This window comes from Anomaloglossus baeobatrachus, chromosome 3, assembly GCF_048569485.1.
Source record: "Anomaloglossus baeobatrachus isolate aAnoBae1 chromosome 3, aAnoBae1.hap1, whole genome shotgun sequence".
NCBI lineage: Eukaryota > Metazoa > Chordata > Amphibia > Anura > Aromobatidae > Anomaloglossus > Anomaloglossus baeobatrachus.
The window spans coordinates 554,199,924-554,221,093 of record NC_134355.1 but is presented as its reverse complement, the minus strand read 5'-3'; the positions used below and the strand labels follow the sequence as shown (position 1 = coordinate 554,221,093).

General features: G+C 43.2%; 1 protein-coding gene across 1 annotated transcript in view; it reads left to right on the top strand.

Moving 5' to 3' along the window:
* The window catches only part of EPHA4 (EPH receptor A4), an 88,593-nt gene that overhangs the window by 3,069 nt on the left and 64,354 nt on the right, over positions 1-21,170 (top strand). Inside the window, exons 2-3 of the mRNA XM_075340817.1 lie at positions 2,020-2,087; positions 3,746-4,409. Of these exons, the coding sequence (XP_075196932.1) occupies positions 2,020-2,087; positions 3,746-4,409 (732 nt within the window). The remainder of the gene's footprint in view (positions 1-2,019; positions 2,088-3,745; positions 4,410-21,170) is intronic.

Sequence of the window (21,170 nt, the reverse complement as noted above, 5' to 3'; positions counted from 1 at the left end):
ACGTACAGATGACTGCGGTGATATCATGTATGCCGGGAGCCTGCTGCAATCACTGTGCATGGCATGTGTCTACATGGCCGACAAATGCAGTGTGTAAATCACTTTTTATATCATTTACACAGAAACAAAAAACATACATCTGTCACTATCTGTGTATAATTATCTATCTATCCATTATCTATCTCTACCCATTATCTATCTATCCATTATCTATCTCTACCCATTATCTATCTATCCATTATCTATCTATCTATCTATCTACCCATTATCTATCTATTATCTATCTATCCATCAATCTATCTATAGCTATGTATATTGTATCTATTCCTCATTATTTCCCTATAGTGCATATGTTGAGGATTTATTATTGACTGGATGTCTCCACATAGTCCAGGTATTATGTGGTGTGTGCTTTTTTGTGAGATATGCAGCTTTATGCCCACGGTGAACTTGGCAGCCATAAAGTTGCACTGGAGGCTGAGTGAATGCTGGTCACGTCTGCCTTTCTCTTTCCCCTTATTCCCTCTTTTTGTATAAAATGAGGCTCATTGTTCTCTTTGTAGCTCCCATTTACCTTATAAGAATCTAGATGGATGGAGATTTCAGGGTGGCTGAGTGAGCGCAGGATCTGGGGATATGTTCCTGAAAATAGGAAACTGTAATTGTGAAGAATAATAGAAAATGAGTATCTGTGGGTCACATTGCCTGCCTTGGGAGGAATCAATTTATTTATCTATCCCTCTATTATCTATCTATCCCTCTATCTATCTATCTATCTATCTATCCCTCTATCTATCTATCTATCCCTCTATCTATCAATCTATCCCTCTATCTATCTATCTATCCCTCTATCTATCCCTCTATTATCTATCTATCCCTCTATCTATCTATCTATCTATCCCTCTATCTATCTATCTATCTATCTATCTATCTATCTATCTATCTATCCCTCTATCTATCTATCCCTCTATCTATCTATCCCTCTATTATCTATCTATCCCTCTATCTATCTATCTATCTATCCCTCTATCTATCAATCTATCCCTCTATCTATCTATCTATCCCTCTATCTATCTATCTATCCCTCTATCTATCTATCTATATTTCTATCTATCCCTCTATCTATCTATCTATCTATCTATCCCTCTATCTATCCCTCTATCTATCAATCTATCCCTCTATCTATCTATCTATCTATCCCTCTATTATCTATCCCTCTATCTATCTATCTATCTATCCATCTATTATCTATCTATATCTATCTACTTATCTATCTCTCTATATATCTATCACACTATTATCTATCTATATCTATCTATCTATCTATCTATCTATATCTATCTATCACACTATCTATCTATATATCTATCACCCTATTATCTATCTATCTACCTATCTATCTCTATCTCTCTATCTCTCCACCCATCTTTTCATCTGTCTGTCCATCCATCTTATACAAATGTTTATTATAGTTCCAGTACTAAGTAAATACAACAATTGTATCTGACGGGATACTGAGATACAGCTACATATACAAACAGCTACATGTATATGCATATACAGCTACGGATATATATCCTATAGATCTTGCCATTTGGCCTGTAGTGATTGAGTTTTTCTCTATTTTTTTTTCTAACAAAGAAACATCTATGTAGAAATGAGTTGTATATCTTACTGCCTGGCACTTTATATTCATAGTTCTAATATATATATATATATATATATATATATATATATATATATATTTATATATTTATGTATTTCGGCATGTACGTTGAAGCCATAGTATATAATGATGCAGAAATCAGATTTATTGCAGCACTACTGGATGCATAGGTGCAGTACCATATCATATTCCAAGATGGAGCACGAAGACTATTCTTAGCCATTATATTCCAAGAAGGAGCCCCTAGACTTAACCATTTCCATGCAATATCCCAACATGGAGTTCCTAGACTATTGTGAAGGCTTCTTCCTTGTACTTGTCGCTCACGAGTGTCCACGCTCTTCTCTTTTCAGTGACCCTCTTGGATTCCAGATCTGTACAGGGAGAACTTGGCTGGATAGCTAGTCCTTTAGAAGGAGGGGTAAGTTTGTGATTTCGTACAGTTAAGAGAAGGTAATGGGATGATTGACCCTTCATGTGATTCACACGGGCTCATTTCGGGCTGATTATACAGAGTGGCCTATTACCTCTGCAGTCCTCCATATCAATTACCTTTTCTGGGCCTGAAACTCTATATTTTAAAGGGATAACTATCACCGACAAATGAAGCATTTTTTATGTGTGAACACTAAGATGGTATTGAATCACTTGGCCACATACGAAACATATAGTTATCAGGGATGAAAATTTCTTTTATACCATCTATGTTCAGGCATTAGAAGGCCAATATTATCAAAATTATAATATTAACCCCAACAATCCCTCCTCGGAGACTGAAGGTGATTTGCTACTCCAGTAACATGTACGAGAAGTGAATGTTAAATAGATTCGTTTTCATAGGGGGGACGAGTCCAATGCATATAGGACAACATGGCCCCTGTATCTGATCTACTGGATCACTCACATCTCTGGTTCTTCTAATGGTTGGAGCAGATTTCAGCAGAAGATCCAGGATGACTGACAGGCAGCTGGCGTCGGACCCAGCTCATATTTGTTGCAGTCGACAGTGTGCTTTATATTTCCGTAGCCCATGGGGCCTTTGTTCAGAAAGAGCCCATCTCTCTCCCACACCAGTGATATAGAGGACTTGGGGGAGACTGAATCACATACATGTCATGTTTGGTAACCCTCCATCCGAGGAATATTCATTATGACCTTGAGGAACATTTATCTCCTGAAGCTTCAAACAATATAACAGGGTAATGCCATGCAATAAAGCGTAACATTGGCCTATGGCATAAAGATGGCAAATCCCGTCCAGGGTTGGGTCACCTTTCCTGCACCAGATTGGTAGATCGTCCAATAATTGGTCCTTCACCCCCAGATCATTGATAGAAAACCATTTTTCATGACTGTCTGTGTGTAGAATACCCTGTAAACCTTCACCTCCATATTTTTGACTCTCTTTAATATCCATTTTATATCTCCACACCAGTTAAGGATTTTTTTATGTTTTTTGCCTTTTATTCCAGCCCTGTATTATAAATAGACGTCTAATCTTGACAGTAACCTATAGGTTGACATAATATGAATGTCTAGCGTTATTGGTAATATCCAGACTGTCAGGGCTCCTGTAATAGTTAAGTGATGCTGATTTTACTTGCCACTCTCCTGTCTCCCTGTGGATATGACAATTTCCTCCAAACCCCGCATACGTACGCAGGCTATTTTTATACTGCTAGTGAAAAATTTAATAGTACATGGACAGTCAGAAATCCTCTGTAGGTAGCATTTGTTCTTTCTCAGTCTCCGCTCAGGTTCTCCAGTAGGAGAATGAATAATATTTTATGCCGTAAGTTAGTGTTTTCTGAAATAAAAGTAGTTTTGGTGAATATGATGGTTTTCCCCAGGACCTCTTTTAGACAATAGTCTATTGAATTTTTGACTTCGGGTGAAAGGGTTAATTTTTAAATGTTAGGAGTGAGATCTGTGACAAACAAGTTTAGTTATATTAGCATTAGGGTTTTTTGCAATTTATTTTCTGTGGCCAACAGGGGGCACTAGAAAAGAATTCTGCTACAGTTTCTGCTAATGCTAAAACATAGAAAATAGGGTTTCTAATGATTCATTTTATTGCAGTGGGAAGAGGTAAGCATTATGGATGAGAAGAACACTCCCATCCGAACCTATCAAGTCTGCAATGTGATGGAACCAAGCCAGAATAACTGGTTAAGGACTGACTGGATCCCGAGAAGTGGGGCACAGAGGGTCTATGTTGAGATAAAGTTCACTTTAAGGGACTGTAATAGCTTGCCCGGAGTGATGGGCACATGCAAAGAGACCTTCAATTTGTACTATTATGAATCCAACAATGATAAGGAACGTTATATTCGTGAAACACAATATGTGAAAATTGACACAATTGCAGCCGACGAGAGCTTCACTCAGGTGGACATTGGAGACAGAATTATGAAACTCAACACGGAGGTCAGAGATGTAGGTCCACTAAGTATGGAGGGCTTCTACCTGGCTTTCCAAGATGTGGGAGCATGCATTGCTCTTGTCTCTGTTCGTGTTTTCTACAAGAAATGTCCATTGACTGTGCGAAACTTGGCCCAGTTCCCTGACACCATCACAGGGTCTGACACCTCTTCACTGGTGGAAGTTCGGGGTTCCTGTGTCAATAACTCAGAAGAGAAAGAAGTGCCTAAGATGTATTGTGGAGCTGACGGAGAATGGCTGGTCCCTATTGGGAACTGCCTATGTAATGCTGGGTATGAAGAGCGCAATGGAGGGTGCCAAGGTAAGAGACTCAACTGTATGTTTCCATCTGGTATTAAATGGTGTAATTGAATCTGACATAAGACGAATAGAAACAAGCCATTAATTAGCAGATCCCCTGGGAAGGCTGTTGACAGAAGGGTTGTACGCACAAGGCCAAGAGGTCCAGGTGGCAAGGGCTGGCACGGAAGGTAGCATGAACACATGGCATGGCAGAAGGGAAGGAGAGATAGTCAAGTACTGGCTGAGTACATATGACTATGAATTAACTATTGTCCAATCCAAAAAGTGTAGAAATTGGCTGGATGAATTAAATTCTAACTATCACCGCCTTGTAGTGGTCCATTATGTCGTAAGGGTAATTTAACTAAAGACAGTGGACATAGTCAAATATTAAAAGGAATTACCCAGATTTTAATAACAGAAAAATCAACCCAATAATCCCATTTGTCTTAAAAAAAAAAAACATTGTCTTATGCTCCGTATATCTGTGTCTTGGCTTCCAAAATGTGTCTCAAGGTGTAGATTCATTTCTTGGTATTTGAGTTGTTCAAGAGAACAGTCGATCTTGTTTCTGGTTCTCTTCCGTTGGATCCATGGTGTGGGACACATTGGTTGGCGCTGCCCAACGTCTAGTACGTGGTGTTACGTTATCTGACGATATGGAAAAAACCCATATATTTGGTAAAATACTATTATTTTTTCTTCTAGAGGATACATTGTCTGCTAATGAAATAGGTTTTTCTGAGAAGCAACAGGTTACCCGTGATCTGTTTAATTGAAAGAACTGTGAACTGCTTTTATGTCTTGCCACCCTTTTGTAGCCCCGAGTGCCATAATCCCAGCACAGGTCCTTAAGCAAATTACTTAGGGTTCAGTTGACTTGTAAAGTATTTATGGCACCAGTCTTAAATTGATCCAGGCTTCAAACCCTGTGTCTGATGATGCTGTGTGGAAACCTCTGATTAGGAGAAGATCATTAGCAGGCCAAATAGGAAAGTCTAAGCTCATGCAGAGCTATCCTCAGATGTGTATATGTGTATATGTGAATAGATACATTTTATCCTTCATACTACTATATGTATCTTATTGTGTATGGCCTGAGCTTTGTCGGTAATATTGTGTTTGATGGTTGCAGCATCTGGCATGCCGGACACCATTTGGCTGGCTTTGTATCCTGCCCCTAGTCACTCCATGATGTCAGGGCACTGCGCCTGTTATTAAATTATCTGCATTCATTCCATCTCTTGAGGATTTCCCTCTTCACTGTCCAGTTTGCTCATAGATCTTATACAGATGAAAGCTATGGGCATAAATTTGGAGAAAATTAATTGTCCTAGTGAGACGATAAGAAAGATACACCAGGCTGGAGGTTGTGACCTCTGCTGGCAGGTTGTTCCTTCGCTGTCCATAGGAGGTTGGACACAAGCAGACTGAAGACAAGAAGGAGGTCCTGGGGTCATTCAATCCCTCATCCATCTTTCTCCTGTCATTCCCCGAGTCACAGCTAAAGATTGATTGAAATCTTCACTTTGACAAAGCCCCGCTGGCTCTCAGTGGACATGTGGTCAGGGCCCGAGAATCTCAGACCTGAAGGCCTTTGAAAACTACTTCATTGGTTTAGGGGCATCAGAAACACATTGATCCTGGGTCAAGTAGTCAAATACATACTCCCTTGTCTACAATTACCTGATTAGGTATCAGATATAATGTTCTTCTGCTGTAGGCCTGAGGATATTCATATATATTTATGATCTTACACCGTCCTTGTAAAATCTGTCCTCATATCTGGCAATCCCTGATCTTATCAGTGATGTTGAGTGAAAGCAATGACACGTTGTGATACTATCAAGCAGGGCAACACAACAGATAAGTAGGAACATGAAGAAAGCACTTGGCCTGTAACCTTGTACATTTGTGGTTGTTGGAGTCTGGTTGACCCTTGCATACATCTGCTTTACACATGAGAGATGGTATTTTACTGCAGGTCCAGCTATTTTAAGTTATGTGCTTTAAATGTATATGTGACCATCATAGACGTCAGGTCCTCAGCAGATCTCACTAAATGTGACCTTATCTGCCAATGGTCTGCAGATAAATATCTGATGTGCATGGCCAGCTTTACATATGAATACAATTACGCTTCAGTCCGACCGTGTTTCCAGTGCTTTATTTCTCGCATAAGTACCTGCTCAAAGTATAGCTCCTTTTCATCTTTTTACATATATGAGACAATATTTATTTGAAAGGATTCAATATTGCTACAGAGGACCTGGATCAATGGATTTTGTGTAATCAATTGGTGCTGCTCCACTAATTTTGGAAGACTTTTTCCTTTTTTTCTGTATTCCCCCATTAACAACCAACGGGGCGTATACCGCAGAAGTTCTAGTTTGGTGCGGCCATGTTTTGAGTGGCCAGTATCAAAGCTGAAAAAGAAAAACGCCCACAATTTCCGTGGTATACGCCCAGTTGGATAAAGGGAAAATTTCCATCATTACTACTGAGGGTTTGATTCTGGAGCAGTTTTTCTTTTTTTAGTTTTTCTTTTCCCCTCCATTTTAGAGTAATGCACCTAGGACGGAGTAATCCTATAGCTGCGTATACATTAAGTGTAAGTAAACTCGGGACTACAGAACAGGAGAAGGACTTGGGTATTCTCATTACAAATAAGCTGAGCAGCAGCACTCAATGTCAAGCAGCAGCTGCTAAAGCAAACAAGATTCTAGGGTGTAAGAAAAGAGAGATTAGATTCCGTGATCCCAACGTATTGTTACCCCTCTATAAATCACTTGTAAGGCCACATCTGGAATATGGGAACCAGTTTTGGGCTCCACATTTTAAAAAGGACATTAAGAAATTAGAATCAGTTCAAAGGTGGGCAACTAGACTACTACCTGGAATGGAAGGCCTCACATATGATGAGGGGTTGGAAAAGTTAGATTTGTCTAGCTTAGGAAAAAAGACGTCTCAGAGGAGATGTCATTTACACATGTGTGGTCAATATAAAGGACTGGCATATGACCAGAATCGGACTGGCTACCGGAGGAACCGCCAGTAATACCAGTCCTGGCTGCAGTTACCTGCATTGCAGCCTGGACTGAACTCAGGGTTTGCAGGACTGAACCGTGAGCGCCGATTGGTTCCCCAGCGATTGCGGTTCAGTTCATGTCACAGCTGTGGACAGGCCGGGCTGAACTCTGGAGCTCAGGTGACAGCACCGGAGATCAATGCAGGTAACCACAGCCAGGCCTGGTATTACTGGCGGTTCCACCGGTAGCCAGTCTGACACTGCATATGACTTATTCCTTCCAAAGACAATACTAAGGACCAGGGGGCACTCACTGCGAGTGGAATATAAGCGATTCCGGCAGCTAAATAGGAAAGGGTTCTTTACAGTTAGAGCAGTCAGACTGTGGAATGCCGACCACAAGAGGTAGTAATGGCAGATACTAGAACAGCTTTTAAAAACGGGCTGGATGATTTCCTCAGTACACAAAACATTGTTGGTTATAAATGACAGTGACAAAATATATAATTGGTGGAGGAAGGTTGAACTAGATGGGCCTAGGTCGTTTTTCAACCTATGTAACTATCATTAATTAGAAGAGGTACTCAGTTTGTATTAAATGACAGAATCCAGTTACAGTTCCTCTTTAATGTATAGAAGGGACCGTTATGTATTTCAGTGGAGCGGCAGGTGAATAATATTCAGCTTTGCAAACAATAACTTGCTTAACTATGTTGATATCATGAATATTCATGAGTATCATCTCCCATACCAAATACTGTCTAGGAAACCATTTCTATGTGTATGTTTTTTTCTTTTGTGCCTTCTTCTGTCTTGCTGAATGGAGATAGTCAGCGGTCTGCAGAGCTTCTCCCATTCTTCTATGGCATGGCATTGGTTTTGCATTTCCATATATTGTATATGATTCTTTGTGTATATTCCTCTAGCTGGGTACAAAGGGGATAAACCTAGTTTTTTAGGCTTGAGGCCTATACCCCCTACTTATTGAGGACCCGCCTGGTGGTGATCAAATGCAAATAGCGGCCATTCACAAGTTCAGAACGGGAGTAGTGTATGGAAGCAAAACTTTGGATCTGCTCTTTTTAAATCTGTCGCTTCCACCCCCTGAAAGAATTTTTCGGGGTTTCACAATAGGCTCTTTCCAGTGTCTTTATGTTTAGCTTTATAGAGCAGCAAGCCATTGGTATGGGAGATTTTCTGTTGGAAGGAGGGAGGTTTGTAGGGGTTTGCATTTATTCGCTTTTTAATAAGGGGCGAACCACAGGATAAACAGTAATTAGGACACCAAACAGGCTCGCTGAGCCGATCTAAGTTTTTTATTCCTATCAGCATGATGTCTAAGCGCTTTGCTAGTGGAAAATTGGGTAGAAAGAGGTTTTCTTCAATGGTGCCATAGCTGGATCTAAGTCTAAGCAACTATATTCAGTACATGGAGCGAGGGCTAACCCTTGTTGTATACCCTTCCTTCTCCTCGATCAGTGAACCCTAACATCTAAACGTATAGAAGCAAAATTATGTCATCAAACCTTCCCCGTTTAGTAGAACCCAACACTATGGAGCGTATTATGAATGGAGGGAGTGTGTTGACTGTTGATATTGGATTTCAGGTCTACACTTGGGATCAGAGTTGAGCGAGTACCTAACTATTCGTACTCGCTATACTCATAACCAGTATTGTCTAATACTCGCGTATTCATTCCGAATAGCGTGTGCAATGCAAGTCAATGGGGAATACTTGCAAAGTAACGAGTAACCAGAATGCCGCACAATTCATGCGAGTAGCGAATAATCCGGAATTCGAGTTACTCTTTACATTGCAAGTTTTCTCCATTGACTTGCATTGCACGCTCTTTGGAACAAATACGCGAGTATTAGGCTATGTGCGCACGCTGCGGATTTACCGCAGATTTTACCGCGGATCTGCTGCAGAAAATGTTTCTAACATCTCTGCAGTCATTCCCCAGCAAAACATATGGGTATAAAAAAAATGCTGTGCGCACACTGCATTTTTTTATACCTGCGAATTTACCCGCTGCGGAATTAATGTGCATGTCACTTCTTTTCTGCAGGTACCTGCTGTTTTTGCCATTGATAATGGTGAAAAAACGCTGCAAATCCGTGGTAAAATCGCAGCAAACCGCGGTAAAACCGCATGTGGATTTCGTTGCGGTTTTGGTGCGTTTTTTTAACGCAGGTGCGGCATTCTTTCAGAGAGTCCGTTTTTTCCTTAAGATATAGTCAATTTCTAGTGCGCAGATGGCCTTAGACAGTACTCATTATGAGTATAGCGAGTACGAATAGTTAAATACTCGCTCAACTCTATGTGGGACTGCCACCACCGGAAAACATGGTCACCATGTATACAAAGAAAAGCAATAGAAGTTAATAGGTTGTAACCAAAGTCTACAGACGCATGAATAGTCCAAGTCGTGATTTTTCAGCAGTGTACTTTGCCTCGGCAGTGACCCTCGTCTGTAAGTCCCTAAAGAAACCATTCAGGCTTGTGCCAAAAGAAAACAAATTATCTTCCGCAATTGTATTAGCGGGTGGTGCTGCGAACATAATGAATTTTCCAACATATTTTCCTGTAGAGGATAAAACTGGGGGTGAGTTATATTACTGGCTTTCAGCAGTTTTGCTTTGTGGCTGTATTAGAAGGGATTTTCCAATGTCCCATAGGTGCCCCCGAGCCCAGTCCGCCCCTCCTTCAATGGTTTGTTTCCAGTTCAGCTTTGAACAGCACTGGAGTAAAAAAAAACACCAGAATTCATCTACTATTGAAAAGCCGTCTCCTTTTCGGAGCGTGCCAGCAATGGACCAAAACAAGAGCGGGACCATTGCAAATAAATTAGCATGTCAATGCTTCCCTTGAATCAATACTCTTTCTGTTTTCCTGCACCTCTTTTTTTTTAATCACCCCCATCTGCTTTCTGTTTTTGGCACTCTCCTTCCTCGACTGTGCCACCTTCACCCTCAGTGCAGATTTCTGGCATTGGTGATAGGGAGAAATAGCCCAGATGATCCGTCTGTGCTTGGAGAGGAGGATGTCATTTCTTTCTAATTCTGCCATAATAACACCAGGACAGTGCTGAATACGCTTTATTAACCCCTTTTTGGATCAGGATTACTCAGGAGGTCGACCTTGGCAGGGTTAAATGTCGTGTCTAGCCACAAATGATGCAATTTCCCTCAGCCTTAGCCTGCAGTTTGTTTAATGCCAGTTTTAATGGCAAAACTGCAGCTTGAGGAGGTATTTTTCCAGAATGTGAAGCCGTAAAACACATCCAGGACGTGTCCCCCCCTCCCACATTTCACCCTGTGAGTTTTTTGCGTGTTATCCCTTGTCCCTTAGGTAATACCTAGGCTGTGGTCAGGAGTCATGCTGGTGATCCTCATACAATACATGAAGTGTCCGGTGATTCAGAGCCCTGAATCCTGGGTGGAGGGTGTAACACTCAGAAGGGTGGATCAGGGCTGCGCCACCTTTGACGCTGGACTGAGCCCTTTATGTTTTGTAGGACCTGCATGTTCCCATAACGTGCTCCTGCTGCATGCTAAGTACATGTTGTGTGTGTAGTAAAACACAAAGCCCTTCCTTCCTCTGTATTTGCCCGACTCTTCCTATTACTGCTACTTGCTGATAAGAATTCATTGCTATTTTCACCTTTCAACTCCCTTAGAGAGTCCAGGCAATTCATTAATATCTGCCGCCTCTTTATGGAGGACCATGGGAACTGTAAAACGTGTGATGGTAGTCGTCCTTTCTAACAATTGTTGCTACTAGAAGCAGAAGAAAACACAATTTATTTATTAAAGCGTTTCCAGCTACGATCTTCATGTTTATTTATGAGACCTATTTATTTTTCTATATTTATCTACTGTATATCAAAATATAATATTCTTCATATACATAATATCTTAGATATTTAACTACCAGATGCGTTTTTATCGAAGTTTTTGATGTGTTTAAGGCTATGTGCACACGCTGCGGTTTTTTTTTGACGCTGCGTTTTTTGTGCATTTTTGGCCGCTAAAAACGCACAAAAACGCACCCGCGGCAAAAAAAACGCATGCGTTTTTCCTGCGATTTGGTGCGTTTTTGGCTGCGTTATTCTGCGTTTTTCTAATGCATTGCATGGGGGGAAAACAGAAAAACGCATTAAAGAATTGACATGTCCATTTTTTTTTAAGCTCAAAAACGCAGCTTAAAAAAAATGTTGTGTGCGGACAGCAAAAATGAAAACTCATAGCTTTTGCTGGGGAAGCAAAGTCATGCAGTTTTGAGGCCAAAAACGCCGCGAAAAGCGCACTGTGTGAACTTACCCTAAGTCAGAAAACTGCATGCAAATCCTTATACCAGAAAAGTCAATGAGAATCATGAAGTTTTCTGCACGTTGCTTTTTTCCCTTGCAGATTTGGTGCAGAAATAAGGCCCTGTGCGCACGCTGCGGATTTACCACGGATTTTGCCGGGGATTTGCTGCAGAAAATGTGTCTTAACATTGCTGCAGTCATTCCCCAGCAAATCCTATGGGTTTTAAAAAATGCTGTGCGTACCCTGTTTTTTTATATTCGCTGATTTTCCGCTGCGGAATTAATGAGCATGTCACTTCTTTTCCACAGGTACCTACGTTTTTTGCCATAGATATTGGTAAAAATCCGCAGGGACCAACCTGCGAAAAATCCATGGTAAATCCGCGGCAAACCGCGGCAAAACTGCATGCGGATTTCACTGCGGTTTTGGTGCGTTTTTTTACCGCGTGTGCGGGATTCTTTAAGAGGGTCTGGATTTTTCTTAAGAAAAAGGCACTTTCTAGTGCGCACATGGCCTAAATCTGCAGAGTGTCATCATTCAGCGTTTTTGCATCGTTTTTCCACCCCAGAATGCATGGAAAACAATGCATGGAAAAAATATCCATCAAAAATGCATCATTTTTTGTCAAGAGATACAGATTTGGTTCACAAATTTCTGCTGCCAAAAACAGCGTGTGCACGTACTCTAAAGCTATGTGCCCACGGGGTAAGTGTCCTCCAGGACATTCCGCAGGAGCTCCTAGAAAACCTCAGTACAACTTTGTCTGTTTCCATGCTGCGGTTGTATTGCGGAATGTCCTGCGGATATGCTGCAGTCATTCTGCATTGAGGATACAGTACCATGGCTTCGGCACTGAATCCTCAATTCAGAACAAGTGCTGGAGTGATGGGGGCATTCATATTTACCTCCATCACGCAGCACTTCACTTTCCGGCCGTGTCTGTCTGCACATTGCCGGAGAATGTGGGCGGGCCTGAACTAGCTCTTGCTGTCACATGACTGGAGCTCATGCAGGCCCCGCCCACCTCCTGCTGCCCGCTCCTGGCTCCACTGCGCTCCTCTGCACCGGAGGAAGTGGCTCCGCTGTCTTCTATCAAAGCAGGTAACTATGGGATTGTGCGGAAGAATCCGCAGGAACAATTCACATGCTGCAGATTTTTCCGCAGGGAAATTCACATTATTTCCTCTGCGGAAAAAAACGCAGCATGGGCACAGGCGTTCCAAAATGCCATAGAAATGGCTGGGGACTCGCTGTACTGCAGAGTTTTGAAAAATTCCGCGAATTTTCCGCAGCATGGGCACATTGCCTAAAGCTATGTGCGCACAAGTATTTGGTATCAGAAATTTCTGCATCAAATCTGCATCTCTTGGCAGAAAAAAACGTTTTTTACATGTCTTCAATGTGTTTTTGATGCATATTTCCCATGTGTTGTTTTCCATCTATTGAGGGACAGGGGTTGGGGGACCCTGCAAAAACGCTGAAAGAATTGACATGCTGCATATTTATTTCTGCACCAAATCTGCAAGGGAAGAAGAGTAGCGTGTGCACAACACTTTAGGATTCTCATTGACTTTGGCATAAGGCTATGTGCGCACGGTGCGTTTTTCGGGTGCAGTTTTGGTCTTAAAACTGCTTGGTTTTCCTTCCCCAGCAAGTCTATGAGTTTTCATTGTTCCTGTCCACACAGTGCAGTTTTGTTTTAGGTACGTTTTTGTGGTGACCACAAAGATGCAACATGTCAATTATTTCTGCATTTTTGCTAGCGTTTTTCACCCATGCAATGCATAGACAAAAAACGAAGCAAAAAACGTGGTAAAACGCAGTAAAAAGTGCAAAAAAAGGCAACGTGCGCACATAGCCTAAGGGTTTACAGACCGTTTTGCGACAGAAATCCACTAAAATGCATCAAAACCGCACTGTGTGCACAGAGCCTAAGGGGCACTTTCCACACTACGACATCGCAAGCCGATGCTTGTGATGCCGAGCGTGATAGTACCCGCCCCCGTCGCAGCTGCCATATCATGGTGATAGCTGCCGTAGCGAACATTATCGCTACGCCAGCTTCACATGCACTCACCTGCCCTGCGACGTCGCTCTGGCCGGCGAACCGCCTCCTTATAAAGGGGGCGGGTCGTGCGGCGTCATAGTGACGTCACACGGCAGGCGGCCAATAGAAGCGGAGGGGCGGAGCTGAGCGGGACGTAAACATCCCGCCCACCTTCTTCCTTCCGCATAGCTGCTGGAGGCAGGTAAGGAGATGTTCCTCGCTCCTGCGGCTTCACACACAGCGATGTGTGCTGCCGCAGGAACGAGGAACAACATCATAACATCGGTCCTCCGGGAAATTATGGAAATGACCGACGCTACACCGATCATACGATTTAGACGTTTTTGCGCTCCTTAGGCTAGTTTCACACTTGCGTTGAACGGCATCCGTTGCATTGCGTTGTGTACGGATGCAACGGATGTGTTTTATATAGTGGCACAACGGATGCAACGGATGCTGCAAAACAACGCAATTCGTTTTTTTTTGTTTTTTTTTACAGTTTTACCGTCGGCAGACTATTGTGAACGATCAGCTGATCACTAACAGTAGTCCGCTGCCGGGTGATCAGCTGATCACTAACAGTAGCCGGCCGCCGGGTGATCAGCCGATCACTCACAGTAGCCGGCTGCCGGGTGATCAGCCGATCAGTCACAGTAGCCGGCCGCCGGGTGATCAGCTGATCGTTCGGTCGCCGACAATGTGTGCGGGGGGGCGGGGGCGGAGTGCGGTGGGTGGAGCCGAGCAGGGCAATGGCTGAGGACATTAGTGCCGCGGGGACTGCATCGCTGGGGGACAGGTGAGTGAGTGTGTGTGTGTGTGTGCGATTGTGTGTGTGTGTGTGCGTGCGTGCGATTTGTGTGTGTGTATACATACGGAGTGCGGGGAGGGGGCGGAGCCGAGCAGGGAAGTGTCGGGCTCCCGGCACACGTAACCAGGGTTCCTTGGTTACCCGATGTGTACCCTGGTTACGGGTGGAGGGAGACAGACAGAGCATGCGCAGTGAAATCCAAAGGATTCCGCTGCTCAAAAAAACGTTACATGCTGCGTTCCTTCCGCCCGACGCAGCGTCAAAATAACGACGCTGCGTCGTCCGGCGGATCCAACGCTGACACTTGCGTTACAGTGCATCATCCATACAAGTCTATGGAGAATAGCGCAGTGCGTTAACGGACTGCGCTATTCTCCATAGTGACGGACTCCGCTGAACGCAAGTGTGAAAGTAGTCTTAATCGTATCAAAAAGGATTTACACACTACGATATCGACTGCGACGCCGGATGTGCGTCACTTTCGATTTGACCCCACCGACATCGCAGCTGCGATGTCGTAGTGTGCAAAGTACCCCTAAGTTCCCAGTTACCAATTGCTATTTCTAGCAATTTATTATATTCCGTAAGAGGCACATGACATCAGACCGTAGTGTAGTCTCCTAAATTAAACAGTGTTTGCTAGATAGAGTATAATAGAAGTTGACAAACTGTTGGGGATATTTTTTTAACCTAAATACAGGTATTAGGTGCTAAGACTGATTTTTTCTATTGGGTTTATTTACCATTTTGAATCAATAAGCTTTTTATGTGCATTGTTTCACTGCACATTCAGTGTTTATATAGTCTGTGGTCATGAATCAACTGAGAAAAGCTAAGAAAATGACATAGAAAAGAGTTACACACTTCCTGTCAAGAAGAGCTCACTGATGGATATTCAGTTAACTCATTCTGTAGCCATCATTAGTAGACAGTGGATTTGGAAGACAAACACTGCAATATTTTTAATGGAACATACATATATTGTTAGCCCACAGTATATGCTCCCACAGATGGACAACCCTTATAGCTGGTATTAGAAGCATAGTCACTAGCATAGCTCGGGGCATAGGATACACACTAGTCCTGTACTGTACCATTCATTAATTCATGCCTTGTTTTTTGCTATTTTCGTCAATGTGTTAATTTCTAGGTGTAGTAAATAAAGCGACCATTTGCATTTGCAATGTGTATGTTGTGTAAATAGGATCACAAAGTTTTCAATGATCCAGTGCCTAATTGAAAAACCTGTGCACAGTTGGGGGCTATTAGGAGGGTTTGGGATTTTGGTAGAGTTGAATGATGCATGTTAGTGGTGACACCTGACGTTGTTGTTGTTGTGGACATCCTACAGGACAGACACCCATTACTCTAAATAGGAAATCCTATAGTTTGTTTTTTCATTAGCAGTTAAAATATGGGCACGAGCCCAACTCAAAGACAGAGTATCCACATCCACTTGTCACCTTGGATGACGGCCATGTATATTTGTTTACCAGGAAGGAAGTCGGCCTGAGGTTCGGCACGGACATGACTGTCTTGTTTGTGTTGAAATACAAGTGCTTGAATATTGGAGCCCTGAGACATAGCTCAGATCTGTAGACATGGGAGGGCGGTGGCTACATGCTACGGTAGTCACCACTGTGAAATGTGAACAGATGCTAGGGCAAAATACCAGTCGTGAAAATAAATATTGCTAAAAAGTAACTGATTATGTTGTACGACTAAGGTAAGAAATATGGCTGACCAATGTAAAGGCTGCTTTACACGCAGCGATCGCACCCGCCCCCGTCGTTTGTACGTCACGGGGCACAATATCGCTAGTAGGAGTCACAAGCACTTGCCTTCCTAACAACGTCGCTGTGGCCGGCGAACAATCTCTTCTTTAAGGGGAAGGTTCGTGCTGCGTCACAGCGACGTCACACAGCCGGCGATCAATAGAAGCGGAGGGGCGGAGAGCAGCCGCATTAACGTCACTCCCACCTCGTTGCCGGAGGACGCAGGAACACTGTTGTTCGTCATTCACGGGGTGTCACGCGTAGCGATGTGTGCTGCCTCAGGAACAACGAACAACCTGCGTCCACAACGAGCAACGACATTTTGAAAATGAACGATGTGTCAACGATCAATAATTAGGTGAGTATTTTTGATCGTTAGAGGTGGCTCGTAGGTGTTACACGCAACAACGTCGCTAACGAGGCCGGATGTGCGTCACGAATTTCGTGACCCCAACGACATATCATTAGATACGTCGTTGTGTGTAAAGCGGCCTTAAGGGATCACCAGATCCATCAGGGATCACTTTCGAGATCCTCATGTAGGTAGGAAAGTTAACTCAAGAGATGTCCACTCATAGGGTGAACTGGATCCTGTCCTGACTGCTCGTCACAAGGTGGAAAGGCCTTTCCAGAATCACATATAGATGACCTATATTAATTGAAGCAGTGCGTCTCTAATTATGACACCCCTGCTAAACAGCTGATCCAGAACTTGTACATCCGGCACCAGGATCGAGGAGAAAATCCAAAAACTCAATCTAATACAAATGTAAAAATATTGCTGGCAGGAGTGGCAAGGCCGACGCATTTTGAGCAGTACAGCTTCTAGTCATGACTAAGAGAAGCATTGCTCAAAATGCGTCGGCCTTGCCACTCCGGCCAGCAGTATCTTTACATTTGTATTACATTTACTTTTTGGATTTTATCCTCACTCCTGGTTCTGGATGTACACACGTTGGATCCACTCCTGCCTTGAATATCCATTATGCTATCCATCCTCCATCCCAGGACTCTACCAGCTGTTGGAACAAGAGGATGATTTGTTAGTGGAGAGCTGACTGCTCCTTATTCTCTACATGTGTAATAACCTGCTATTCACCTGTTTGAAGGGAATGTGGCACTGCGGCTTCTCCATTGTTTACAAGGCTCCGCACACCCACATAATGTTGTACGTGTAGTAGCACTGTGCTGGGTATTGCAGCTTATACTATTCAGTACCCAAACACAAACTGTACGTTGTGTACAGCCCCTTCAAATAGCTGATCGGTTGGGTTGCAAAGAGTCAGAAACCAATACCCATCAATCTAATACTGATAGTACTCTTTCTCCTCTCTTGTGCTACCTATAGGTGCTTATCCTGTAGGTCACTGTCCAGCCCCCTAAAGGGAGTATTGCCCTGATTTATTCTAGCTCATTCTATGCAACCACAGTCAGGACCTTTTATAAGTTAAGCTTCAGAGCTGCACCACTACGCAGTTTGACTAGTTCACCAGTAATCTATGCAGATTATCAGTACACTATGGAGTTTACCAGTAGATCAAACAGTTGACCAGGCCATTATACAACTGACCAGTACACTACCAGCTGACCAGTACACAGTGCAGTTGACCAGTACACTACCAGCTGACCAGTACACAGTGCAGTTGACCAGTACACTACACAGCTGATCAGTAGACGGTGCAGTTAACCAGTACACTACACATCTGACCAGTAGACGGTGTAGTTAACCTGTATACTACACAGTTGACCAGTACACTACACAGCTGACTGGTACACTACACAGTTGACCAGTACACTATGCAGTTGACCAGTACACTACACAGCTGACCAGTACACTACACAGCTGACCAGTACACTACACAGCTGACCAGTACACTATGCAGTTGACCAGTACACTACACAGCTGACCAGTACACTACACAGCTGACCAGTACACTACACAGCTGACCAGTACACTATGCAGTTGACCAGTACACTACACAGCTGACCAGTAGACTACACAGCTGACCAGTACACTACACAGCTGACCAGTACACTACACAGCTGACCAGTACACTATACAGCTGACCAGTATAAGGTGCAGTTGACCAGTACACTACCCAGCTGACCAGTACACTATACAGCTGACCAGTACACTATACAGCTGACCAGTATAAGGTGCAGTTGACGCTGTGACACCTATTTACATTCTGATGGTTAACTACGCTCAGTAATAGCTTCTGGCTCCTGGCTGTGTGATATGGCATCTGTCCTCTATGATTGGTATTGGTACTCTCATGTCCTTGGAGAGATTGCAACATTAAATCCTCCCAGGGTTCCCTGCCCCCTTGTAACATGCCTGAGAAACTGCTTCTTCATTATCTGCCTGGCTGTGCAAAGGTTGATTTATAAAGCACCCAGCACTAAGAGGACCCCGTGCTCATTAATAACTCAGGGAATTGAGGGATAACATCTCCTACCAGCCCTCTCTGCATAGAGATGAGCCTCCAGGGTCTCTGGAATTCACCTGTGTGTTGTCTTGGCATTTTGCCCAATTTTACGAAAAGGAAATCCCTAACAAGTCATTTTTATAGCGAAGCTGATGAAAAAAGCCAATTCACACTGATGAAGGAGCTCCTGATGGCTTAATATGATGGGATGTATAATCAATACCGAGGAGAGTAAAATTACAGCTTCTTCATATCTGCCGCGCAGCTACATTTCTTAGAAATATAATGAATTCGGGATTTCAGGCCTCAGATCGATCTGATAACGAATGGAAAAAAGTAAAAATTATCAGAAACAGCTGCTACCGGCCAATATATCTGGTGAAAAGTAAGCAGGAAATATTGAGCCACGTACACGTCTACCTGATGATGTGGTCATCTGGCGTGTCTGGAAGTGATTGTTGGCGCTAATGCATAAACATGACCATATAACGGAAGTCAATCAGCAATGATATATTTCTTAGGAGAAAAGCCTCAATTATTTCCAAAGGTCATCTACATATTTCTCATCTGTGTACGGAAAATGAGACATTTTCCTTGAAAGCCCTACAGGTCATAATAGACATATTTCTTATTAGGACGGGGTTACTAGAGGTAGATATTAATTTGCCTTGCTTTAAAGCCATTCACTGTGATTGGAAAAAAATAATTACATATGGTATACGCTCTACACATCGGTCTTAGCAATATGTAAGGTCAATTCCATAATCATCAAGATCCGGTGAAGGCTTATTTTGCATAGTAATTGCTTCAGCTCGTGAAGGCAAACTTATAGCGTGTGTGTCATTATAATATCAAGGGACATTTCATTGTTTGGTGTTATTAGTTATGAAATTATACTAATATGTCATATCTCACAGAACCATAGAATGGTAGAGTTGGAAGGGACCTCAAGGGCCATCGGGTCCAACCCCCTGCGAGTGCATGCTTTCCTAAATCATCCCAGCTATATGTTTATCCAGCTTCCGCTTGAAGATTTCCACTGATGGAGAGCTCACCACCTCCTGTGGTAGCCTGTTCTACTCTCTGACTGCCCTCATCTTTATCTTGGGTCCATATCCTGATTATATGGAGTGGCTGACTAAGTTCACACATGGCTTAACAGAATATCTACAATGTACCGTAGCATAGCAGTGGATGAGATCTTGAGGGGAACCTGACAGGTCCCCCATACCCTCCCACCAACCAGCATTTATATATTTATTACTAAATTACTATTACTGAAGCTACACTTGTGTATCCGTGTCACGATCGGTGCCTGCAACAAGCGCTGCCTGGACTCAATCTGCATCTCTGCACGTTGGCACTGACGCTGGAGGAGCACAGTTTCAATGTGGGCACTTGATCTATGCCTATGCAAGTGAGCACTGTCAATCAGGATCATGGGGAGTGCTAAAAATGCATATTTGGAGGACATTCCTTCAAGGTTGACCCAAAGCACCTTTATTTGCATATGGATTAAAAGTCGATTTCTCAGCCACTAATACACTGTGTACTGCTGGTATGATTTGTACAGAGGTTAAGTACCATATATAATTGTTAAAGTAGTTTATTTTACATTTTTGGGGGTGACAGACTATCTTTAAAAGAAACCTGTCAGGTCCAATATGCACCCAAACCACGAGCAGTCCTGGTTGCATATTAGTAATCCCTGCCTAACTGTCCCTGTATACACTAGATAGATAAAGAGATCTTTAGAAAAGTATTTCTAAAGACCGTTTATTATATGCTAATGAGCGCAGGGACTAGTCACAAGGGCGTTTGTTCCCTTGGCTAGTCGGCCCACATAGCATGTTAGCACACCCCTGTGGGCATACTAACATGCTATTGAATATGCAGAGACGCCGCACATACGTCAATCTTGATCGCGGCCGGTGGAGGATGGATGCGCACTGCGCCTGATCCGCAGTCCCCAGCACCTCTGGTCACGCGCACTGTACCTCACTGAAGCCGAGAAGCTTACACCCACCTTCAGTGAGGTATAGTGCACATGATGGAGATCCTGGGACTCCGGATCTTGCGCATCCATCCTCCACCGGCCGCCATCAAGAGTGACGTATGTGCGGCGTCGCTGCGTATTCATTAGCATGTTAGTATGCCCTCAGGGACGTGCTAACATACTGTGTGGGCCGAGCTAGCCAAGGGAACTAACGCCCTTGCGACTATCCCTGGCCTCATTAGCATCTAATAAACGATCTTTAGAAATGCTTTTTCTAAAGATCCCTTTATCTATGCTACTAGATACAGGGACTGCTAGGCAGGGATTAGCAATATGCATCCAGAACTGCTCGTGATTCTGGGTGCATATTGGGCCTGACAGGT